The 25,543-nt window shown below is 47.1% G+C and overlaps 3 protein-coding genes across 12 annotated transcripts in view; 1 reads left to right on the top strand and 2 right to left on the bottom strand.

The window, feature by feature from the left end:
- LOC125333655 (rho GTPase-activating protein 7-like) overlaps positions 1 to 6,173 on the top strand; it is a 59,753-nt gene extending 53,580 nt beyond the window's left edge. For 7 of the 8 annotated variants that reach the window (XM_048319725.1, XM_048319733.1, XM_048319730.1 and 4 more), the window contains one exon: positions 296 to 1,438. The gene's annotated coding sequence lies outside the window, so the exon portion shown is untranslated. Of the gene's footprint in view, positions 1 to 295; positions 1,439 to 2,509 lie in introns of those variants that run through there. The other variant, XM_048319726.1, reaches the window with a different exon arrangement.
- Positions 265 to 17,071, bottom strand: RARS1 (arginyl-tRNA synthetase 1). 2 transcript variants are annotated; one of them, XM_048319736.1, is made up of 16 exons: positions 17,001 to 17,044; positions 15,371 to 15,470; positions 11,691 to 11,825; positions 10,997 to 11,185; positions 7,648 to 7,759; positions 6,560 to 6,660; positions 6,004 to 6,125; positions 5,561 to 5,681; positions 5,124 to 5,253; positions 4,691 to 4,795; positions 3,641 to 3,819; positions 3,193 to 3,302; positions 2,486 to 2,591; positions 1,579 to 1,751; positions 753 to 1,000; positions 265 to 412 (listed from the first exon to the last, which is right to left on the bottom strand). In XM_048319736.1, exons 4-16 carry the CDS (start codon positions 11,147 to 11,149, stop codon positions 303 to 305), a joined length of 1,770 nt encoding a protein of 589 aa, XP_048175693.1. In that variant the 5' UTR covers positions 11,150 to 11,185; positions 11,691 to 11,825; positions 15,371 to 15,470; positions 17,001 to 17,044; the 3' UTR covers positions 265 to 302. The 2 variants fall into 2 exon arrangements, with proteins under 2 accessions (XP_048175693.1, XP_048175692.1); XM_048319735.1 differs by lacking the exon at positions 15,371 to 15,470 and having other exon boundaries at positions 17,001 to 17,071.
- Positions 17,072 to 17,928: 857 nt separating this feature from the next.
- Positions 17,929 to 25,543, bottom strand: part of WWC1 (WW and C2 domain containing 1) — a 66,803-nt gene continuing 59,188 nt past the window's right edge. For both annotated transcript variants that reach the window (XM_048319810.1, XM_048319811.1), the window contains exons 16-23: positions 24,935 to 25,087; positions 24,302 to 24,402; positions 23,387 to 23,534; positions 22,577 to 22,741; positions 21,071 to 21,163; positions 19,996 to 20,226; positions 19,169 to 19,290; positions 17,929 to 18,673 (exon numbers count right to left, since the gene is read on the bottom strand). In XM_048319810.1, the coding sequence (XP_048175767.1) occupies positions 18,607 to 18,673; positions 19,169 to 19,290; positions 19,996 to 20,226; positions 21,071 to 21,163; positions 22,577 to 22,741; positions 23,387 to 23,534; positions 24,302 to 24,402; positions 24,935 to 25,087 (1,080 nt within the window). In that variant the 3' untranslated portion in view covers positions 17,929 to 18,606. The remainder of the gene's footprint in view (positions 18,674 to 19,168; positions 19,291 to 19,995; positions 20,227 to 21,070; positions 21,164 to 22,576; positions 22,742 to 23,386; positions 23,535 to 24,301; positions 24,403 to 24,934; positions 25,088 to 25,543) is intronic.

Here is a 25,543-nt window from a genome sequence, read left to right as displayed (position 1 = left end):
TATGGTTGGCTCTGGGAGTGTGGGTGGCTGTTACCACAGCTAGAGGGTTTCCTGCAGGTACCCTCAGGTGTTCTGAGTTCATGGGCTTTGGCTCCTGCACCGAGAATTGCTCTGAGCTGTGCGCACAGCCACTCATCTGCCTCTGCCTCTGCACCTGCACCTGCTGAAGCCACACTCCTTTTCTCTCCTTTGCACTCCTTCCTCCCCCTCTATTCTTTATTTTCCCTTACCACAACCCCACTCCAACAGACAGAGACAACTCCAGTTGTTTAGTCCCTTTATTGTCATTCCACAGGGAACTGCTACATCCTCTGCACAGGCTTAATCCCCAGGATGTCGAATCCTTTGGCCATGACGGTGGCAGTGGCTTCGCACAGCAGCAGCCTCCACATGTTCACCTTCACAATCTGGCCTGGAAAACACAGACAGAGGAGCTGGAGTAGCTGCTCAGAAAAACAGTACCTTCCACAGGGGAGGCCCCTCCAGCCACAGCCTGGTCCTGGACTGGCACATGGAGCCCTTCCTGCTCTCCCCAAGCTAGGCAGACTGACCAGCCCTCCTGTTCCTAGGTGCCTGGCTGCTCCCAACTCTACTCAATCTTGCAGCTCAGTGACAACATGGGCTCTGCCAGTCTCTGTCAATCCTCTCACATGGACACAGTAAAATGACAACAGCCCTTCCAACACCCCGGAGAGTGCCTGCACCACAGGCTGTGACACAGGCACACTCAGCACCCCATGGCCAACACTCACCGGTCTGCCTGTCCTTCTCAACACAGTAGCAGCTGTCGTAGAACTCAGTGAAGGTGGTGGCCAGCTCATACAGGTAGTCACAGAGTGTGTGCAATAACAAGTCCTCCAGGATCTTCTGCAGGATCTCAGGAAACCTCAGGATGCACTTGCCCAGTTTCCACTCCTTCTCATGATCAAGGATAAGCACCTCCTCCCTGGCTGCCTTCCGCAGCATCTGCTCATCGATATTGGCCAGGCGAGCAATAGCCCTGGAATGGTCCAAAACAGAGTCTGCTTGTGAGGGTCCCACTGCCCAGCCTGTCCAGGGCCAGCCTGGTCTCCCTTGCCCAGTCCTGGTTGACCAGGCCAAAGAGAACAGTCAGCCCTGGGGATGCCCTCAGGGAGATGCAGCAGGGCACTGCAGAGAAACAAGGAGGGATGGGCTCTGGGCACCTGCATCATCAAGGACAGATGATGCTGCCAAGCAAACCAGGGCTCAGGGTGCCAGAAAAACTGTGGGGTGTGGCAATACCTGAGCTGAGCAGCAGCTGGAACACAGATGGCACCCTCTTCTAACCACCTAAATCCTCTGATTACCAGAAACTCCCACAGTTCCCCTCCCAGGCTGTGTGTCACACAGAGGAGCCATTTCAGGTGGCACTGGACACATGGTGTGCAATGACAAATAAAATCTTGTCTGTGGTGCATACCAGTGTAGCTGGCTTCTCTTACCAAACACCCCCAACAGCACAGATTTGTGTGTCACCCCTTTGCCCACAGGTCCCTTTGTGACACAGATGCAGAGAGCACCAGCACCAACTCCAGCAGCTCCCTGCACCCCACACACCTGATCCGTGTGAAGGCATAGAGCAAATAGGCAGCGGTGTTCCCTCGGTCATCCAGCATCTTGTCGAAGGAGAACACGTAATCGTTCAGTCTGTTGTGGGACAGATCTGCATATTTAATGCATCCAAAAGCCACCGACGTCTGGGCAGCTTTCAGCTCTTCTGGCGTCAGCACCTGGTGCAATTTCCAGACAGGCAGCGGTCAGGAGGAAGAACAAAGCACAACACACAGCCCTGGTCTCTCAGCAGGGCTCAGGAGGACAGCCCAGGCTGCTGAGGGGATTTACCCACCTGGTGCTCAGTTCACACACACCTCTCTGCTTCAGGGCACCAGACAACCCCACACCCACCGCTCGCTTCTCCTGCAATCCACTGGCACCACAGCCCTGCTCAGGTTAGGGCTGACTCCCTCTTCTGACAGCCCACAGGACCTCTGTGCCCCACAACTTGCCAGGTGTGATGTGCTGTGCTCCTGCTTCTTACAAACTGCATGTACACGCAACAAATGTCCAGTCCTCCTACCCTTACAGAGCATTTTGGACAGTCCAAACATTTGCAAACCCCTCTCTGCTGAACAGTGGCAGCTGGGCAAAGCACTTTGTGCCTGACTCCTATGAGCACTTTGGAGATTTTCAAGGTGATTTTTTTTTTCCTGTGCTTCCTTGTGTTCCTGTTTAAAAAGGGACTTTTCACTTTCACCTTACACTGCATTTCCCAATTCCACTGCCTCACACTGTGCTTGGACAGAGTTTGGTCCTTCTGTTACATTGCATGTCCCACACTGTCCAGTTCTCTGCAGGCCATCAGGAAGCAAGACAGACAGAAATCTCACTAGGCAATGCAGGGACTGTAAGTCTGTGAACACACCTGGGAAGTTCTCAGCAAAGACAAGCAATTTCTCACAACTACCTTGTCCCGTTCCTTGTCTTTCAGCTTGTCCATGGCTCGTTTCAGCCCTTCCTCCAGCAGGTCTATGAGACGCACCGTGTCCCCTGAACGAGTTTTGAACTTCTTCCTGAAAACACACAGCCAAAATGACCACCTGCCTAAGAGGCAAAACACTCCCACCCTCTGCCTAGTGCCCAGTAAGCTTAGGAAAAAAGCACATGGCAAAGCCCTCTGTATTGAAGAAATTGCAATCACACAGACAGCTACAAAACTGAGAGAACACCCACAGTGTGGTCAGCAGGAATGGCCAGGAAGGATTCAACAGTCAGAACTGTCCAGTTCCAGATATTAAGCAGGACACAATACCAGTGCCAGACTTTTCCCAATTTTTGTTTCATCCACTGTGAAGCAGGTAGAAAGTAATGGAAATCATGGCCTTTACCACTGCCATCTCCCAGTACCACATTAGCTTCCACCAGCCCAAACGTCAGGCAGCAGAAGCCAGGCCTGAGAGAGAATGTGCACCAGTGACTGTGTGGGTCAAGGACAATGACATTGAACAAAATGAATCAGTTACAGGTAACAGCACAGGATGCAGTGCTTTCTTTTGATATTTTTTTTGGTGTACCATGTACGTACTTGTCAACAAATGAGAGCAAATGTCCTGCATTCACTCAGACTTTCTCTCCAAGGCACATATAGAGGAAAAACTACACCCAGACACTTACTTGTCTTCTCCCAGCACCACTCCAAAGGCAGCATGGGCCACTCTGGTGACTTTGGGATCATACCAGCCAATCATCTGTCCAGCTGCAAACACTGTTTGGAAATGCACAGACTGCAAGGAATAAACACCAACAACTGGTTCTCAACCCACTCCTCCAGGTGCAGTTTCTTCCTAGTTTATTCTATTCACAACGATGTTCTCACAATAGGAATTAAAATGTTTCCAGCTCCACGACAAATTCCACTTCAGAAAGTTCAACCTTTCCAAGAGTTTTCCAGCTTTACAGAAGCAGCAACTGGCTAATTCCCATCACTGCTCAGATAAGGAGTAAATGTGCCAATCACACTGAAGACCCTGTGGTTTCCTACCTGTGCTACTGCTGCATCCATCATTTCACACACTTTGTGATGACCTGCACCAACAGTTACAGCAGAGGGTGGCATACTCACCTGGCCACTATCAACAACGTAGATAAGGATATCACCCTTCTCTTCACACAGCCTGTGCTTCAGAGCAGCCAGGTCTGATGTGTCATACGTGTAACCTCCGTCAGATTTCATGATAGTCAGCGGGACAGGGAAACCCGGGACGAACACGACCTTCCGGCCATCATCAACCTGGACAAATCCTACAAAAGCAATGAAAAACATTCTGTGTTGCATCACAATAAGGAGGTTTCTGGGCCAGCAGCAACACTTCCCTTCCCTGCTGCTACCAGGAAGAACAGGCCATACACTCACATAATCAAAAATATGAAAAAACCTATATGAGAACTCCCTTGTGAACCAACCAAGTCCCATTCTGTACAGCACTTCTGGAACTACACACAAGGAAGCAGATCTGCACAAATGTGGCCTTACCAGAAAAGACCTAATTCAAAAACTCCCATCACTGGCATCCAGATCTACCTGTACAGCCACAAGCCCACCACAAAATATGGCATTAAAGGCAACAGAAACTCTATGGAGATAAAATGAGGACTTTGCAGGGAGTCTTTCTGAGGTGAGACAGTCAGACACTTCAGATGGTGAGACTCAAGAACTGCCAAATCTGGACAGGAACAAAGAAAACCAGAGACTTTTTATGCTGCAGTTGGCTTCTTGCCGTTTTCAAAGTCAACATGATCCAAAAATCCCACTGTCTTCACAGAGATTTCTCAGACAAAGTTCCCACACAGTCACAACACTAAGACTGGGAAGTCTGTCATATATTGCTCCTTGACTATTTACTCAGGATACAATAATTCTAGTAGTACCCTGTGTTATTGCCTACAGATATCACAGACAAACTGCTTTTGATGTCAGCAAGAAAGATTCAGGCTTTCTGGAATAAGGAAAAGCCACGAAAGATCCACTTAGGAAAGGCAGCTGAGAAAAAAAGCAAAGGTGGGGAACATGGAACTTGAAAAGCATCAGCCCTAAGCCTTGCTGAATAGGATTGAGGTTACCATGCTCATCCTCACAGCTGCAGAACAACTGATCTGAGACCAAAAGCCTCACCTTTATCTTCAAATTCTTTCACAATGTCTTTCATCATCTCATGGTAGAAGGATTCTCCTCTCTCTATGATTGTGATGTCCAAACAGTTGTAGATTTTCTGGAATTCTTGAGGGAAACAGAACAAAATACTTACATTAAAGGCACACAGTGGTAACCAATGGAAAATGTTTACCAGTGGGTACAGCAAGGCCCAAAAGGCATTATACATCTCTTGGTCATGCTGTCAGACTAGGACTCAAGAGACAAAAGAGTCAGCTGAAAGTCTCCACTTAAGACAGCCCAGTACTTTGGTTGTACTGGCTTTTTGCTTTCAGCTTCTCTTAGCAGTATGGCAGTGATTTTCAAGAGAAAACAGAAGGGTGTGCTCAGCATAAAGCGAGGAAAGCCACACTGTTCTACGGCTGAGACATGATTCCAGATGCGGCAAAGTCACCTCTGCGTGACACGTCACAGATAAGATTCCAGGCTTTAATGAAGTCAGGGTTTTTGCTCTGCAGCAGCACCACACATTGGTAGGCTCGCTTCTTAAATTCCTCCTCTGTGTCAAACCTCCGCTTGGATTCCTACAGGGAAACACATGGACAAGCACTGCTTTCTCCCCTGAAACAAACCACCACTCCTAACAGGTTCTCCAAGCATGCTCATCTCAAAACAGGAAGGCTGCATGCTTACACAGCCCTTTGACCATGCCCCATACAGACAGTTCAATACCAGATATCACAATCCATCACCCCGTGGCTGGTTATTGCAATAATCTACTAACAGTGATTTGATTCTTTCATTTCTCCAAAACTATGTTGCAATTTGTAAAGCTCCTCAACCTGCTTTTCAGATGCTGACATAAACATCACACTTATCTGCTACACTTACCTTGTAAAAAGCTTGGAGGTCCCCAATGGGAGGAGAAACAGTTAAGTAATCTGGAAATTTGTCCTGGAGGTGAGCAATGAGCATTCCAAACTGGGTGCCCCAATCTCCTAAATGGTTCAACCTTGGAGCAATTGAAGAGGGCAATAATAATCATCTCTTAAACATATGCTTTAAGATACACATATTTTAAAAATATATATTCTAAAAAAACCACATATAATACCAGAAACCCAGGCCAGGCAAGCTCCCCCAATTTCACTGCACTGAAGCTGCTGCCCACCTTGATTCCTAACCCTGCTACAATTGCTCAGCTTAGTTATCTACTACCTATAAAGGGTTATTTGCTATGTGCTTATAAACCAAGTCCAATATAGACCAGAACAGAGACACAGGGACTGCACAAACAGCCCACAAGTCCATCACACCCAGCCACCGAGTCTCACCTCAGAACATCATAACCTGCGAACTCGAAGAGCCGGCACATGCTCTCCCCGATGATGGTGGAGCGCAGGTGGCCAACGTGCATCTCCTTTGCAATGTTGGGGGAGGAAAAATCCACCACCACCTTGGACATGGCACCAAAGGAACACATGAATAAAAGGCCATTACCACACCTCGTGTGTTTGATCTGGGTTTTGTTAGGGGGAGCAGGGGGAATGAGGATCACCTCTGCTGACCCTCAGCAGGGAACATCAGAGGCTTCAGCCTGGGATTTGCTGCAGCCCAGCTGAGGGTCAGAGATCACTCCCAGACTGAATTGGGCACAACACCCACCCCCAGGGAGCCCTCACCAAATCCCTCACCTGCCAGAGACCATACCAAGTACAGGTGCCCTGCCCCATGGTCCCCAGTTCCTAAGCCACATCCCACATAATCTGCTCTAACAACCTGCTGGCAGGGACATCTGCTCAGCACATCACTTCAGGGGGGAATTTCAAAGCTACCTGCAGTCCCGAACATTTCCCCTGTAGCAGGATGGCTGGGTGCTTACTGATGTACCTTTTTCCTTTTGCCAATAGCTGGTGGTTGAACTCCACTGATCAATAAACTGCTCAGCTGCTTCGACACAAAATCCTTTCTCAAGTGGACATTGATAAAACCTTTGCAGGAAAAAACCAGCAATGAGTGCTGGGGCTGCAGAAGCATCTCAAACCATTTTTTGCTTCTTTCCCCCCTGGATTTCTGTTTTCAAGCATCAAGCACAAGAGCATGTGAAGTCAGCTTGACAGAACATTTTTCAGTCACAGGACAACAAAACTGTCACTAGAAGACAATTTCTGTTCCCAGTTTAGAAGAGTCTGTTCACACCACTACAGCCTTTACTGCAGCAGTCAGATGCTGCAAGCTACACCATTGACATAATTCCTTTTTGTACACTGTCACTCAACAGTGGATTTATAGAAACGATTTTTTATGAGAAAATAAATAATTTGGTTTCCAGAATACAAAATCAAATCCTGCTTTATCTTTCTTAAAAAATTAATATCCTTAAACATATAGTTTCATGCAGGATAATTCGTGCTCAAGGTATGACACTGCCTTACTTCTCCTGCTTCACAGAGCCAATGAACAAGCCCTAGCCCTAGAAGGGCTGTGCCATGGGATTTTTGTGTTTATGCTGAAGCCCTAAGTAATGTAAGTCCTTGTACTTTTCCCTGGGTCACAGGGACAAAACAGGTGCAGCAATTAATAGCCTCCATGCTACTCCAGCCTCTCAGCTGTGAGATGACACGGTCTCACCATGCAAGCAACAGTGAGAAGGGCTGTTGATTTTTGCTGTGATTTCATGACTGTGGCTTGATTCCCATCACCAATATTGAAAGAGGAAAAGCTGGTCCCTTAAGGATCAGTGGAAAAATTGCTAATTTAAGGGCTCAGGATCATACCTGCCAATTGTAATATAAAAGTAGATTTGCTGCTGCTGCACAAGTCTGAGTGCTACAAAGCTCACCAAGACAGAAGAAGCTAATTGACCCTGTAAGTGCAGTTTTAAATCACAAAACAGCAGAACTCAACTCAGCATCCCTCTCACTATAAAATTGCCCTTTTTGCTTTAAAATATAGTGTGTAAAATGAAACTATCTCACCAGGACCAGCAATTTCAACCTTCTCAATGCATTCATTGGCAGGAATATTTTTTGCTATTTTCTCCGCGATTTCTCGTGGGCTAACCTTCTGTTCCCTGGTTTTGAGCAGTATCTGGAAAACAACAAGATCAAGTAAAATTCAATCCTCTGAAACATTCTGAACAGCAAAACAGAGAGCACAGGTACTGAGGCACTGAAAGATCCCCATGGTCCTTCAGTTTCATAATACAGAGACACACACAAAGAGAAACATGTCTAGCAAATTTCATAGATTAGATCAGTTCTCCACAGCACAAGCCTGACTAGACCCAACACGTTCACCTCCTTCCACTCAGAGCAGTCCCTATGTCAAAAGAAAATCTCCCAGGCTATTTTTCAAAGCCTTTTAAGTGGTTTGGCAAATTTGTATTTTTCTAAGCTAGTGAGAGGGACAAACCCTTTAAAAATCAACACAGTCCTTCACTGCTGCACAGTCCTGTTGATCAGGCTCATGGATGTCCTCAGCTCTACCACGTTCACATTTGAAGTTCTGAGCTGTGCCTCCAGCAGATGCTGAGTGTGGTTTCAGAGCAGGTCTGTTTATTTATGATTAAACACAAGCAAAGCAAACTGCCTTCAGTCCTGTCTTAGTCTTGAGCTTAATAAGTGAACAGATTAGTAAGTGAATAAATAAATAAAATCCAACAACCCAAGCAAACAAAGATAATCCCAGCACTACCCAATTTTCTTCAAAGAGCATCAGGAAAACTGCTGTTGAAGTAGCTCTCCTTTTCCCTAGAGACATGAATGGCCCACTGTGAGGAACTCAAAGAACAGGACACAAGTTTACACACGATGATAGCATCAGAGTGGTTTGGGTTGGAACAGACCTTTGAAGATCACCTAGTGCAACTACACAACTTCCCTGTCCATTCCCAAGGCATATTCTCACGTAGCTTTTTGTAAGCCTTACAAAAACGTCCTTTAGGAGGATTCTGTGAGCTAGCCCAACCCACCCCTTGCAAAACATGACATTCACATTCTATAAAATTACCCACAAGTATTTGTTTCTGAGCACATAATTTTCCGGTATTATTGTGATGTGTTTGAAAACAATCCCACTGTCCCACTGAGGCCACAAAGATCATATACCTCTTTGTCAACTCAGAATTTACACTACTGCTGGTGTTTGCTAACTTGCAGTTTGCTGTAAGATGTATTTCTACTAAAGTTTCAGCTTTCTGTTTAACCTGTCATACACAGGATCCTTAACGAGATGGTAAAGGCTTAAAAACAGCAAGAAAAGCAAACCTCAGTAGCCTTTAATGCTACTCAAAGTGTACACTACAGGAAAATAAATGCAGACCCAGATTATGGGCATGTTACACCAGATTACAGACGTGTTATCTGAACCATTCCAGAAACAGTTACCACACTCCTATTACTCTAAGGAGCAAGCAAGGCTCCTGGCTGAAACCCCAGGCATTAATATGCTAATGAGCTCCGAGGAAAACAATAGGCATTTGTGAGGGTCCTTTCCACCTCAGCGCGCTGCAGTGAGAGGCTGCTGCCTGGCACGTACCAGTGCTGCCCCAGGCAGGGCACTTCCCACTCTGATGGCAGTCCCAGTGACCCTGACCCGTGTTGCAGCTCTGCCCACGGGACACCCTGGGAAGACCTGCACCACAGCCAAGCCCCTAAAACAGGCTGAAAGAAAGTCCCCAAGCTGCTGCTCTCATCCCCTGGCTCCGCCGTGCTGACACACTGCCTGTGTGAGCACGGCCAAGCTCCAGCCCAGTGCACAGCCTTCGTGCCCAGGGAACAAACTCCACAGCCAAGCCCAGCCCTAGGAACCCTTATTCACCACCACTGCTGACAACCTGGAACTCGACACCCTGGCTGGAAGAGAACCGTTCAGACACCGAGTTACGTGAATCACGTTGACACAGGGAAGCCTGGACTACTCGAGAATCCCAACCGCGACTTAATTGGGGTAACGCGGCGGTCAGAGAAGTGGCAGCGCCCTGAATCCCGTGTCAGTGCAGTCACCCAGGGCGGCAGCGCAGTCACAATATGCTAATGAGACCGAGGGGAGACACAGGATCTGTGAGGGCTGTTTCCGCCTGGCACTGCAGCCCAGAGCCTGCTGGCTGGCACGTATCGTACCCATGCTGCCCGAGTCACGCTCATTGGACCGGGACAACCTGGGACAGCAGAGTTCCATGCATGGCAGTGCAAGCTCACTGTCAAAACTGCCAGTCTAATGGGTTAATAAAGGTGAAATGACAACAGGACATGAAAAAAAGAGGAGTTGCTTCTGTTGAGATTGCCAAATAAAAGATCTATAATTACAAAGTCTACCTAGTCACCCAAGGGCATCAGCGCATTAAAAGTTTATGCATTTCAGCACCTAAGCTAGAACCCACTACCTTCTTTCTCCCACACCTCCTGGTTTTACTTCAGCACAATCTCAGCCCACTGAGCAGGCTGAGCAACTGCTGAAGTGTCTCTGATCCTGTCTGGGTCCTCTCTGGTCGAAATCCTTGTATCCATGGAATTAACAAGAGATGTTAAACAAATGACTGAGCCGGAGGGGTACAAAGGGTAGTGCCTGAGCAGCAATCCACACCTGGCTGGGCTCTGAGAAGGTGCTTCCCAAGCACGCTCTAGCCTGACAATGTGCATTTTCTTCTGGCTGGAGCTCAGGGAGGGCAGTTTGGGATATAAGACACAGGGATCCAAACCCAACAGGGCAGCACCTGGGCCCCTTTGCTCCGCCATGTGCGTTTGTGAGCAGGAGGAAACCACAGCACCCACAGCAACGGGAAGTGTGAACCAGGAGGGGAAGCTGGAGATGCCCGTTCGTCAGCTGCCCTGTGAGAAGGGGGTATGTGCACACAAACGAGTGTGGGGATATTACACTTTCCTGGCACTAGAGAAGAGTAGTTAGAGATATGCAGGTGTTTCTCAACATTTTGAAATTCTCCAGAATTGTGATTTATTGTTTTGCTGTTTTCAGTTCCAAACATACAACTCACTAATTGGTAGTTAATTGCACATCATTAGTAAATCGATGCAGTACTTAAATCCTGATTTGATTTAGATCCCACGAACCGAGCAGCTATTCTGTGTCGCACACATTAACTCTCTCATACCAGGCATCTGAACAGAGGTTTAAAGGCCAGCTCTGTAAAGGCCCATGCTTCCCTTAAAATGCCACTAAATACTCACTCAATTCTCAACCCAGGCACCTGCAGCAAGCCCAGAACAAGTCCAATATTGCAACTCTCACTGTGCTGCCTATCCTTTAGTTTCCAACAGACAACATCCCCATTTTTGCTTCTTTGTTGAGATTGTTTACATCATTTACCTGTGATATGCCCATGGCACTGTTACACTGGTAGTCCCCAAATTTGGGCTGCTGACTTGGTGTCACCACCAGAGGAGGGTTTTCTAAGTCTGGGTAGGCAGCCTGAATGGCAGCTCCAAAGATCTCCTGGAGACAGCTGTTGATATTAATCATGCTTTTGGTTGATTTACTTCTTTCCTCTTGAAGGCTCTGAAAAAGAAAACCACCAAAATCCAGAAGGCTAAATTCACAACATCTGAGGAGCTGTTACATCCCACTTTTCTCCTTGGCTGCCTGGCAAAGCACAGCTGACAGATTTGGCTGACACCTCCAGGCACAGGAGCAGCATATATAACATAAAAATCACATGATTCTCCTGCTGAACCTCCCAGCACAAACCTTCCTCTGACTGCAGGGCTGCATTACTTCTCACACCTGTGTGGCTGAGCCTGGCACAGACCTCAGCTGGGCCAGCTGGTGCAAGACTGCCCAAGACATGACCATGTGGGCTTATTGACCTACTAACATTTTCCCTAAAGTAGGTTTCTGTTTAAGGAAACAAGAAATACCTGGTGTGCCACCGATAAAGGTGTCAGAATGCAGAGTGAGCATGCTGTCACACATCAGTAGCTGTAACAAACTCACACCATTTATTTAGCTTGTCCTAACGAGAACAAAAACCACATTGTACAACAATAATTTTTTATTCCTTTACCTTCTTAAGGAAGTTTAACCGGTACTTGAGTTTTGCGTTTTCGTCTCGCAACCCTTCCAAACTCGGGGAGACTCCCAAGCACCCAAAGTTCTTCAGACGCTCAATTTCTGCAGTTAACAACTTGATCTCGTTTTCCTGAAAAGCAAATTGAGTTGTCACACTCATTCCTGGAGAGGGGACAGGAAGTGAGGAGCTGCAAGATCTTGGGCACAGTGCTAGTTTGCCTTGTAAAGGTAACGGCAGTGACATGTAAGTTAAATAATTCCAAACAATTCACATTTAAAGGTTGTTTCTACTTGTGTGGAAAACAGGGATTCTGAAACATTCTTTTAAAAAGGCAGTGAGAAAATAAAGTCACTAAGATAGAAGTACAAGAAAGACAACAGGTCATGCTATTAAAAGATATTCCCCAAATAAGCACTTTCTCCAGCTTTTTTAATCTAATGAAGATCTCAAATGATTTGACTCGAAATTTCTTAAAGCCTGTTTCACTGTCTCACAGGCCACAGTTTCTCTTTCAGAAGAGGAAACCACAATCACTCACACAACCCCAGCAAGCTCAAACCCCACCTAGAGACAGGAATACCAGAAGTACAGTGTGCTGCTTCACAGGGGCGTTTCTGCAGGGTGAACTCACCTGGCCACACAACCTTTCCTGCCCTGCCCAGGAAGGAAATGTATGACTTCTCCCTTAAAACTGACACAACACATTCAGGAGCACTTGGGAATTTCAGGAGGGCCTCTATGTTCCAAACAGACTTCCCCACGGCCCTCCAGACTTCACAGCCCCAACTCAGACAAATGCGTCAGCAGCAAAACGGTTGGAAGCTGCTGTAAGAAGCAGGAATCTTCCTCACCTCACGCCCTAAAGAAACCAAATAGCTGAACTTTCATTTCTGTCGTCCATCTCTTGTCCTCCCCCATAACAGGCTTTGTGCTCTGAGCCACAAAGCTGGCTCTGACACAGAATCCTGGGGCTACTGATGGTTTGAGGGACTCGGTGCTGCTATGGAGGGAGGCAGTGAGCACTGCCCACCCTGGCTCACCACCCCCTCGGCTCCCTCATCCAGGCTCTCCTCTGCCAGCACTTCCACAGCAGGACGCAGCTCAGGCTATTATTGTAGGCCACCAAACCTTATGAAAAAGGGCTCATTTACTTTGTTGCTCCTGAAACAATCAGACTATTTAATTAGGAAAAAAACTGGGCCATTGAATCTCTTGGTCTTGTATGTCCACCTGAACAAGAGCTCCCAGGAATGCTGCTGTAACTAACTGCACATGCTCAAAAACCTAGTCTGAGGCAAAACAATCTTAAGATTGGCCTATTTGTGGGCCAAGCTAAAAATCAGTACTTTTGAGGTCATTCTCCAGTTGTGCTTCAGTTTATGGCACACTTCTGTTACAGCCTCAAGGTCTCCTCTGCTACAGGAGAACATGATGCTGCTTCCTGTGGTTCAAATGTGAAGAAACAGGACTTTGAGAAAAATAATGAAACCTGTATCAAATCCTCTGGTTTGGCATTTAGATTACTAAATTCATTGAACACCACAGCTGTACCTTATTAGGAACTCACTTCAAATAGTTCCATTTCAGCTTTTCTTTTCAAAACCCAAGGCAGGTATCACAAAAATCAGAGTTTTTCCCCTCATTTACAAACATACACAAACCTTCCCCCATATAAGCAACAGCAAATAGATTTGTTTACTTTCAACTTTTCTTCCTGGCCTGACCTGGTAGTATTTCACATAATTTATAGACCCATTTGCAAAGTCTTCTGTACTTCAAGTTAAAAACCAGCACAAGAGATTTCACTGTGTTTGCACAGCTGTGTCACTGTCAATTTCAGTGACCATTATTGCTACAAACATCAGAGCAGTGACATACATAACTCAATCCCCCAAGCCTAGAATGTGCTTTAAAAATAAGGGCAAAAGTATCTTCTACCCCTAATATCACATAATCTGTAAATTCTGTGTTCACACAGTATTATCTCCCCTCTAGTGAAGTCACCAGCTTCAGGACAGGCCCCCAAGGAGAGTTCTGCATCAAAGGCAAACATTCTCCAGAACCAGAAGATCATGTTCTGCTTTTGAAACTAAAATTCCTGCATGTCCAAGACAACAAGCAGCTCACAAGTATTCTTCCTGCATTAAAAAACTCCCCCAAAGCTATAACCACTGGGATACTTCAGTACCACTGGCAAGCTTTACAGAAGAGGAATTTGAGTTGGATTTTCCTACATAATCACAAACACCTTTGGCCACCCAAGGGAAGACTGACAGGAGGTGAGATGACCAGTATCCTACTGGAGCTTCTTTCCATACTGCTACACTACAAGTGAGGGCACGGAAAGAGGTTTATCCGTGTGCATGGTCAGAACCCAGAACCATGGTGCCCAGAAATCATGGACCCCTGGGCAGACATCTGGCCCAAACAGCTTTTCCCACCCAAATGCAGGGTGACAACTAGAACTGTAATCACTTGGATTTGGCCAGGAGGTAAAGAACTCTAAAACAATGCCACAGTTCAGCAAGCTTCATCTACTTTTTTCCCACGACTGCACCAAAACAGCAAATTCACAGCACTGGCACCTGGAAGCATTCGGGATGGTCTCATTTCAGATGTGACCAAGCCCAACGTGTCACCCCAGACTGTCACATTTGTCTATCTCGTTTAGTGCTCCTCTTCTTCAGAAAGTTCCAGCAGCAGTCCTTATGTTGCTACTCAAGTGTGAACTGAGAGCAAAAGGTTTCACCATGGTGGCCCAGCTGCCTATTGACTCCAATGTTGCTTGTGTCATTTCAGTCTCCCTTTTTTTGTGCTCAACAACAGCTTATACAGATGAAATTAAGTTTTCATTCAAAATGACCCAGCAGAAAAGCCTGAACTCAGCAATGCTTACACTGGGTTCCAAAATTGATGGGGTTGAGATCCCAACAGCTGGGCTGGGAGAGCCACACAGCCGAGTACAGCTTTCAGCTCCAAACTGGCAATGGAGCACCCCTGTTCAGGGAACATCGCTCACCACTCTCCTCTCTCTGGTGACCAGTGACAGGAGACAGGGAAACGAAATGAAGCTGCATCAGGGGAAGTTCACATTGGTTCAGAAAGGTTCTTCACTGGGAGGGTGCTGGTGCACTGAAACAGGCTCTCCTGGGAAGTGGTTGTGGCACCAAATCTGTCAAGAGTTCAAGGAGCATCTGGAATATGCTCTTAACGATATGGTTTAGTTTTAGGTAGTCCTGTGAGGAGTGGGGAGGTAGACCAGATGATCCATGGGTCCCTTCCAGCTTGAGGTATGCTATGATTCTGTGACCCCCACTCCCATAACCATGCTGCTGAGCTTGCCTGGAAAAAAGGTCTTTAGATGCTTACATCATAAATGCCCCTTATCACAGCAGCCTGTGAAAAAGCTAATTCTCTAGCAAAGATCCGTGAATTCTATTCAAAGGATATTATAAATCCTACATTCTTTCTAAAAAACAAACTACTCTACAAAACTACAGATGAGCCTTGTAACTCCTCTCTCATGGTACCATGCAAGTGAGGAAGCGAGACAATGCCAATACATCTCTGACTGAGAAAAGGGAGGAAAAAGCTGCTGTTCAGGTCATGAAGTGTCACCTCCTGGTTTATTCCACCTGCACTGTCTAGCACAACTTGTCAGTAAAGGGTCATACCTGATGACCACCTCATGAGAAGCTGTGGGAGTGACATGAGGCCATGCTGACATTTCCAAGGGCTCTTTGGTCAGCTGAGTACTAGTAATCTTCCCCTCACCTGTGAATACAAAAAAACTACAGCTTTTTCAAGAGGACCAAAATCATCCTTACACCTTCCCTTAGCACATAAGACTGTCTTCCAAGAACCCTACTTAAGTGGGTAGGTAACATGGAACTTGCACAGGCTTCTGTCTCTGGGCTTTAATACGACAGAGCTCTTCTCCATCACACTTAAAAGAAAAAATCATCAAGGAGGGACAATGGCCTGAGAGAGCATGGCAAAGGGAGCAGAACAACACCTCTTTTCCTTCCCCTCCTTGCCTCCTGCTCGGTTTTATCTCTGCTCCTACTCTGCCAAGCCCTGCTGAGCCGGCTGAGCACACACTGCTTGCTCTTTTGTTGGGTTATTTTCCTGCAGGCTGGCTCCCCACAGGCTCCAGGGCATGCTGCAGCTGGAAACAGTGAGCATGTGGCTGGGACTGACAGGCAGATTGAGGCTCAGTAATTCTGCATGGCCTCCTGCAGCCTCCCGGAGTCAGAGCTGAACACCGTCCCTCCTGCTTTGCTTTCAGTGCCTGGAATCTGCTCATGGACTAAAGACCAAACAGTAGTGACAGCAAAGAAAGAGCCACCTTGCCAGAATACCTGAGATGTCCTTCCTCTAATAGCAGCAACAAGGGAGAAAGGGAAAATCAAAGGCAAGAAGGAGTTGCAGAGATTCAACACCCAGATTTATTATCTCAGTGCCTGTCCTACGTTTAAGTTATGAGCAGAAAGCACACTGAAAAGTTGCTCGAGAGCACACAAGTATGGCAGGCAAAAACCCAAAAGCCAAATGTCCAGGCCCTCTCAGCTGAATGTTCCTGGGGCAATGTATGAGAAGTGAACCTGCAGGAGTCAAAGCTTTCCCGAAGCTGCCTCTGCACTCTACTGTCAATACTGGTCACTGACTAGGACAGACCCGGCAGTTTTATTTTTTATTACTATCGTCACCGAAAAGGGAGAGGGTTGTCACCATCTTTTCCCAAGCCTAAGCGCTTTATGGCTGCAATAAACCTGTTGGAGGAGGCCAGGGTACCAGCCGCAGAGGAGGCTGCCCGGCCTCTCGGGCCCCCGGAGCCGGCGCTGCTGCCGCCCATGGCCTCGCCGGGTGATCCCTGCCCGGCCAGAAGAAGCCACAGCCCGAGGAACGGGGCGGTAGCACCAGGCCGTGTGGGGCCGGTTCCCACTGACTTTTCCGGGAAGCTTGTGCGGAATGCTCTCACGATCCGCCCTCATGCCCGAGGCGTGACACGAGGCAGCGCTGCAGCTCTGCCCTCAGTCCCGGGAGAGACGCGAGCAGCCCACGAAGCGCTTCAGCCCTACCGGCTCTCCGCCTTCCCCTCCCAGACAGACCCTCCGCTCTCGCGGGGCCCAGCGACCCGCCCGCGGCTCCGGGCACTGCGAGAGCTTCAGTACCGGGGGAGTGCTCCCGGGGCTCGCCCGCCACCTGCGCCCCGCGGAGCGCCGCGGCTGTCCCGGCCCGTGCGGTGCCGTGTCATACCGTGCCCGGCTGTCCCGTCCCGCCCCGTCCCGCCCGGCCCCGCACCTGCCGCGCCAGCCTCGCCGCGGACTGCGCCACGCGCGCCTCCATCCTCAGGGGCCGGAACCGGCACTGGCGTCGCGGGAACCGGAAGGCGGCTGGAGCGGCGCGGCCGCGGCGGCAGCGCCCCCGGGCGGCGGGGAGGACCCCGCGGGCCGGCAGGCGGGGCCGGAGCGCTCCAGGCGGGAATGCTGCCCGGGGAACGGGGCCCCGCGGCTGGCACCCACACCTTCAGCGGGACGGGAACGCCGACTGCGACCGGGGACAGGGCAAAGAGAAAGGAAAAGGGGGGAAAGAGGGAAAGGAGGAAAAGGAAGGAGAGGGCAACATAGGACAAAGCGCAGCAAGGGGAAGAGGGAAGGAAAGGGATGGGAAAAAGGGAAGAGGAGAGATAAGGGCAGCCCTACACCGTTCCCCAACCCCTCGTTGTGTCACCACCCGGCAGTTTCACGGGTGGAACGTGTCCTGTCCCCAGCAGGTGGGTACAAAATGGGCAGGGAACGTTCAGGCAGGGAGGAAAACCAGCAAGTGACAGGATCCAGGGAGCGGCTGGAGCTGTGCCAGGGCAGGGTTAGGTTGGATATCAGGGGAAGGTTCTTCCCCCAGAGGGTGCTGGGCACTGCCCAGGCTCCCCAGGGAATGGGCACGGCCCCGAGGCTGCCAGAGCTCCAGGAGCGCTTGGACACGGCTCCCAGGGATGCAGAGGGTGGGATTGTTGGGGTGTGTGTGCAGGGACAGGGGCTGGACTGAATGGTCCTTGTGGGTCTTTTCCAGCTCAGGATATTCCATGATTGTATGAAATGTATCAATTACGGCATCTCATGTGACAAGAAATGTGAAAAGCTCTATGCTTCTAGCTGGTGACAGAGAAGAACCCCAGTTTAGGTGCCAGGGGATGAGAAGAGTCACACAAGACAAAAAGCAAGAACGCAGCTTTGTCCAGAAAGGTCACTTTATTGGAAAAACCTAAAATGGACTTTAAACCTGCAGCCCTCCTCCCACAGCAGTGGTTTCAACGGGCTCCCCACGTTACCTTAACAGACCCATTACAGACATGAGCTGCAGTACAAATGTTAAAAGTGCAAGTATTCTGAACTTCACACCTACTTTTATGACCTGGCAGGAAACACAAACGCTTCACAGCTCACAGAGAATTCATTCACAGCACTTGGGAGTCCCAGCTGGCTCCCAGCATTCCCCACAGGGTACAAAATACATCACTCAAAGGAGAGTCCAATGCAGAACATCATAGAAGGTAGGGGTGAGGTTCCTTCAAATTTATTTTATTGCAGTAAAACCTCTAAAAGGTAGAGCTGTACAAAAAGTCTAAACAGCATTATTTAAGAATAACAGCACCTTACGCTGCATTTGTTCTTATTTAAAATTCTATTTCCCAAAAATACATTCCTAAATATACAAACTATACAATCTTGTCACTTTAATGCTGGTTTCTGTGATGATATAACTTTAACCTAAAAATCTTCAAAACATCCACATACTGACAAAAGCTCTAATATACAAATGCCTTGGTACCTTTGTAATACCACATAAATAACTTCAAAACCCAATCTGCATTTGTAGAATTGTCCAGAAAGCAAATACTTTACGGTGATCACACATCATCTGCAGAGAGTGTTGGGATGTTTATTCTTGGCCGTGTGAAAAATGCCATTTTCTCTCTGAAAAAAGATTATCAGTTGTTAATGCAACAGAAATCCTGCCAGAAATGCCCATCATCCACATGAGAATTTATCCCACCAGCTGTCCCCACAAGGAGCAGATGTACATCCTCTTACAACCTGCACCTTTTATTTACTTATCAGACACGAGTTAAACCTACAACACTGACCTTACCAAAAGCCATTTCAGAAAGGCTCGGGGCTTTTTCCTTTCCGGGTCTGTTACTTAGGGAAGCAAAGAGCTGCTTCTGTGCTAAAGAATTTGTTGCCAGGTGGGGAATGATTTGGAGAATGGTGGTTGCTTTGATCATGTGCAGTGCTGCAACCAATTTCCCTAACTCAGCCCTTATACTTCAATATGAAAATACAGAATTTCTTGTTTAAGCAGAACAGTTAACTACTTCTGCAGAGATTAGTCTTCCTCATCAGCATCTCAGTCATCAACAGAAAAATCACGGTAGCAGTCAATTTTTCCTCCCCTTTACCTGTAATTACCTGAATGACTGTACTTCCAGGGGCTCTTTCCGACTCTGCCCTCGCAGCCTGTGGACATCCTTGGCAGCAGCTCTCATCATTTTATCAGCCTTGAGCTCACATTTGTGTTCTGGATTTTGCACCTAAATGAATAATGGAGAAGCATTGTTTATGTTTCCAGGAGGAATTCTCTTACCCTAACTGATCTCCAAACACAGCAGTATTTCAGCTGCAGGTCTGAAGGGTTTGGAAACTGTTGACCCTGGAAGTCACAAGCCACAGAAGCTGAACTGAAGCTTGTCAACTAACCATTCTAATGGAGAGAGCTTTTTGTAAGGTCTCCTTCCAGCCCGTGGTAAGAACAATGGCTTCTGTCAGTACTCTTTCTATCTTCTTGATAGATCTTTCAAGGCAGAAGAACAGCACACACAAGAACACAGCACCCCAAAGAGCACCTCACACCAGCTCCCTCCTCGGTCTGTGCCTGGTGCCAGCAGAGGTGCCTGACAAATCCCAGAAGCTGAGAAGGAGCCCTGTACATGGGGGAGGGTGTGATATAGAGTAAGGTAAGTGCCAACCAGCACACACCACACCTCCTGCAGACTGAGGGGACACACTTGGCAGAACAGATGGCATTTGTGACGTCTCGTATTTGCACCTCTGCTAGGGTAGCAAATCCCTGTGCTGGTGAATGCAAGGGCTCAGGACTAACAGCTTGATGGAGCCATGGCAGACAAGACTGACTAACAGTGCTGAGGCTTCATTTACTGACTGTCTAAAGTCCCCCGTTTCCAAAATCCCATTCACTCCAACAAGTGGAATGAAACCCCAAGGCAGGTATTACTCACTCGTTTCTCCACAAGCCTCAGCAGCAGTCGAAACCTCTCATCGTCCTTCACCCACTGCGGCAACTCTTTTTCACCCTGACTTTGAGCTTGTTCCAGCTGTTCCTTCAGTTCCCTCAGCACTGAGATCTCCTGAACCAGCTGGTCGTGCCAGGTTTTTGAAGCCTGCAGGTCCAGCTCCAGGTCCAGGGAGGTGCGGATCAGGCGCTCTGTGCCGAAGGACTTGACTGAAGGCTGGAAAAGAAGGGGTGTATGAACACACTGAGGAGAACTTCCCAACCACTCCACCCAGACAGTGCCGAACACATCATGAGACCCATCCTTCCAAAGCTTCTCTTCACAAACCATCTCTACTGATCCTGCTTTCAAGTCTGTCTCGAGACAGATACCACGAACTCAAGGAAGTCTTACAGCTAAGTGTTTTGATTTCTGTGCTTCCACCCAAGTTCTTCCTTGGCAGCTTCTCCAAATCAAACAAGTCTTGCTTGCACACCTTCCTCCTAAGTTTAGTGTCTCATCTTCAGATGAATCCACAGTGCTGAAGAAACACCTGTGATTGCTTTTTGCAGTAACATATTGCCTTCTGCTAGTTTTAAACACAAGCTGTCCCAAGAAAACCATCTCCTTAGGAGTTCAGTGTCGGTATCCTGGGGGAATTTTAGTGACTGCCATCACAATGGGCCCAGGGGTTTATTGTGTGCCATGGCATCACTACAATGGGGTCACCTGAGCATCTGAGACACTGTTCTCCTCATCTTCTTTTCCATCTCAAATTTATTATAAATACTTAAGAACCTCACAACAATAAACACAGCAAAACTGTTCGTGCTACTTCTCTGACAAGATGGAAATACCAGGAACCAACTTCCTCAATTAATTGTTTTAAATGAGTTCCAACTTAAACGTTCCTGTCATAATCTGGTATTTCAAAGAATCCTTGCGAGACTTCTCGCACACAAAGAAAAGGTTGTGAACGAAAGCACGTGGCAACTGATTTATGTTTGCAAACTTTTCCTTTAAAATAGTTTTCTGCTTTTTGCAAGTGTCTGTGTTAGAGGAAAAAAAGTGATGTTGTTACCCGTTTCACTCTGACACTTCGTCTCTCCATCGCATTCCGAACGAAAGGGGGCTTTTTGGATAGTGTGGAACTGTCACTATCACTGCGATTCAGCTGAAAAGCAAGGTGAAAACCACAAATTTGTCATGAAAGAAATACAAGCAGTGCACACACACAATGAGCCAGAGCAGAGGTGGTTGTAAGCAGAACTATGAAGTTTTGTGAAAGACAGACAGCTGTCACCCCAGTCTGAGTACAGAACATGCACTTGGGACAGCCAGATCCTGCCACAAGCCTTGAACTCTGTCCCTTTTTGGGAATAGGCTGTGAGCAAAGAGAGACACCAAGTTAGGCTATGATGTGGGACTCTACCCCACTGCTCTTCTCCTGTGCAAGTAACTAGGCTGGGCAAAACAGCCCAGAAAAATAAGCTGTAAGTAGCAATAATAATAATAATAATAATAATAATAATCTTATTACTCTTTCCTAGCATATGTAAAACATGGGACTATTTTATTAGAGATTTCTGTTTTCTCTAATCTGCATTTTTCTATAACCTGTACTTTAATCTAGTGATGGAAGAGGCAGGTTTACCTGAAAGCTCTTGCCCGGGGTTTATCAGCTGAAGAGCTGCCATGTTACACACAGCCTGCCTTGTTTTGTGGTTGTCTGTAGACCCTTACAAAGAGCTCAGCTCAAGCAGGGTTTAATTCCCTTCTCATGTCCCTTCTCAAAGCTGGGGGAGGAGGGGAACAGGCACTGGGATCTGTGTGTACTGGGACATGGCACCTGTACCACCCAAGGCCACTGCTGCAGAGTGAGTAGGGTTTGTTCCTCTGGGAGCACCTGCCTCTGAACCAGAGAGAACCTACACAGCAAATCTGGCTCAGCTGTAATAAGAGTTTGCCCACTTGAGACAGGTCATGTGTGGTAAAAGACAGTGCTTGCTTGTTTGCCAATTCCACTTAAAAGATGAGATATTTATAGTTTATTCTGACCCTCAATTCAGGAAATAATTGTGAACAAACATTTCAAAGCAGGGGAAGTGACATCTTATTCAACACATGGCCTGTTCAGTTACCTTCAGACAAAGCACACTGGTGACTTTCAGGTTTCCACAGTTTTTTTTCTGCTATTATCAAGTACTTACCTTTCCATTTCTATCAAGGTTTTATGTTCACCTCATCTAAAGTCAGGTGGACAGAGCTAACTGAGTTAGCAGAGAACACTTCAAGCAGCAGGAACTGTTTAATATGCAGGGTATTCATCACTGTCTTACAGCAGCCCTTCCAGGTCAGTTTGGGCATCTCAACAAGCTGCATGTACCACAAATATACATGCACATACAGATCTGATAAATTTGTGTTTAATACTGTTAAGTTCTAAGGGAAGATACTGTCCAGGAGGTGAGGACAGAGCAACTTCTGAAGTCAGAGGTGGAGAGAAGCAAGCACTGTTTGGTTTCTGTGAGAAATTCAGACTGAGTGAAAACAAGCACTTACAAGCTCAGGGTTTCATTTTCCTTACCCGACACACGTACTGACTCTGCGGTCCTGGGGAAAATGTTTTTGAGCGGATGATGGTGCTACCCCTGACAAACTGAGTTTGGGGTGGATTTGCTGCTCTTTTGTCTTTTGGACGAACTACAGTCGAGGACTGTGCAAGGCTCTCTGTGTTGGTCTCTTTATCCACCTGAAAGACACATAGTGCAGCGTAAATGCCAGCTTTCCATGTGCCCAGGACACACCCCCAGGGCTGTCTAACACGTGTCTAACCTGTGCCACATGTGCACTTGTTACATTCAAACCCAGACACTGTTTAGCCCTTCTCGTGCAGGGTGTCCTGGCACATTGCTCCTGGAGCTCTGCTGCATCCACTGATTGCTGTACAACACAATTGATTCCAATGGGCTTTGCCTGTGGATCACACATCACTGTGACCTGGCAATCCCACAGAAAGCAGTTATGATTTTAAAGACCATTACCTTATTCATTGTGCATCTGCAGCAAAGATCCAAATCGATGTACAGAGAGCTGTGTACAACACACCCCTGTTTGACTACAGCTACATTCAAAATTAAACAAGGCCAAAACCACTGTCACAATGAAAAGAGTTTTCATGAGCAGCAAAAAGAAGGCATGAAACAGTGCTGTACTAACTGTGGGACAAAATGGTCACATAGAGTTATTTGCAAAGATTTCAGGTAGATAAACATTTAATCATCAATGGTGAACTTTCAAGTAATTGCTGTAGCCTTGCTCAGCTCACTAACAACCCAGTCAGCTGAGCAATGGGAAGCTTAACACATCTTTCTGTTCCAAAGGCCCTTGACTGTACCTTCACTGCTATCTCTGTGTGCAGCTGGGAATTCAGACTTTCTTCTGTTTCCCACAGCAATTTTCCAGCACAGAATTCTTCCTCCTCCTCTGCTTCATTTTCACTGATCTCATCCTGTTCTTCCAGGTCAGGAACCTCTTCATCTTGCCTGAAAGGAACAGCTTTGTTATTGAACTGGCCTGTTGTACACAATACTGTGGTGCTGGAGCAGGAGGTACCTCCTGTAAGCTGCTGGACAGAAACACGTCCCCAAGGCAGCCAGGTGTACCTGGCAGGTCCTGTAGCCACTAAGATTACACAAACAACAGGCTTAGAAAAGAGAGAAGCTGCACCAGAAAACCACATTACTGCCAAAAACTTCATCCTGATCTGGCTTCAAAAGAAGCATGATGAGGGTTCATCCATGTGGTCTGAGCTTAAGGCAAGTGCATCTTGAGGGGAGCTCTCAGGATGCCATTAATCTTAGTTAATAAGTGGTACTGGACAAAACTGAAGCATTGTTTTAACACACTTTTCAGCTCCTTTGAACTCACAGCAGGCCTCTCCATCAATCCCATTGGTCAGGCTTGCTTTCTGTTTCAAATGTTGGACTTCTTTAAGGAAATCTGAATCTGAACCATATAAAGGACAGCCACAGTAAAATTCAAGCAAAGCCTTGCACCACAGAGTGGAGTTTTCAGGACATCCATAGAAGACTGTACAAATAACAAAATTAGCATGGTGCTACTGACAATTTTCAACATTTATCAGCTTTGTTCTCATTTTCTAATAAGCACAACCTCCAGAACAGAAGAAACAAGATTTTTCACCAAAACAGAGAAAGAAGCAGCCTCCCACAGCTCAGTATCATCTGCTCTTTCCTCAGCACACAAATGCTCTGATTACTCCACAACAAGATGGTGGGATGCAACCTACCAGCTCTCTCCACTAGTTAAAGTGCTTCTGCTTTCCTCCAGTTTCTTCTCCACAGCTTCCAGTTCAACAGCTGTCTGCTCTAAGAGTGCTGAGACAGAGTCCTGAGGAGATCAAGAGGCTTCTTGTGAAGAAATGACTCTGACAGACTGCAGTGCCCAGCCTCTGTGGTGAGAACAGCCCCAGAGCAGCCCCAGCCCTGCTGCACACACAGAGCTCAGTGCAGCCCCGTGAGCACAGCTGGCCCAGCTCCCCCAGCATGTGCAGGTGTGCAGCTCCAGGCTGAGCACCTTCTGTGCCCTGCATCTGCAAACTCTATCTTGACTTGCCCAGCAAGTTCATGGCAGCAATGGGAACTGCCTGGTGGGCAGAAAAGGCTGGAGCTCACACATCACTTATACCACACCACATACCACATCCTCAGCTTCCTGAGCAGCAGATTTCAGTAAGTATTTAGCCCAGGACAAGGGCATATCTGGAATCAACATGTTAATTATTTTGCTTCACTTAATGACATGTTCAAGCAGTAAATATAAACACACCAGCCTTCACTACTCCTCTATTCTAACAGCCACACAAACCCTCTTGCTAGTCCTGTTTAGAAGAGATTTGTTCAGTTTAAGCAGTTGTTCTTACTGTTTTTTCAGTGCAGGGTACTTCAGAGTGGCTGTTTCCTTGTTTACTTTTCCTGTTTTGCTTCTGCTGATATTTATAACTAAGGAGGTTATACCAACGGGTTGATTTCTCTCCGGATCTACATATTTCAGCAAGGCTAATTTGTGCTCCACCCTGTTGAGAGCAAAACCACAGTTTTAGTGTAATACTAAAATGAACAACTACCACAGCAGTCAGAAGAAATCAGAGTGAAAATCAAGTGTTTGATTTTGGCAAATTTGACAAAAAGAAAAATTGCCTGTTTATCCCATTTCAACACCACTAGTAATGCTTTATGTTAATTATTTTTAGCATTGCCAAGGGCTTCCAATCTAAGTAGCAAGTGTTCCACTACAGTGTGCAAGAATCCAGAAGTATGAACAGTGCTACTGCAGCAGGGAGAAATCACAGCCAGAGCTTCAAAGAAAAAGAGAAAGGAACAGGAGAGGATGACTCCCTTTCAAGAAATTTGCAAGGCTGACAAAAATCACTGCCCAAATCCAGATGTTTTAGTTTTGTATATCCCATTTCTCTTTATCTGCTTTGTCATTTTTTACTGCATTACATTTAGTACACAACCAGACCAAAGGA

This window comes from Corvus hawaiiensis, chromosome 15 (genome assembly GCF_020740725.1).
Source record: "Corvus hawaiiensis isolate bCorHaw1 chromosome 15, bCorHaw1.pri.cur, whole genome shotgun sequence".
In the NCBI taxonomy this organism is placed as follows: domain Eukaryota; kingdom Metazoa; phylum Chordata; class Aves; order Passeriformes; family Corvidae; genus Corvus; species Corvus hawaiiensis.
The sequence above is the reverse complement of the archived record's forward strand: the minus strand, read 5'-3'. Positions and strand labels throughout refer to the sequence as shown.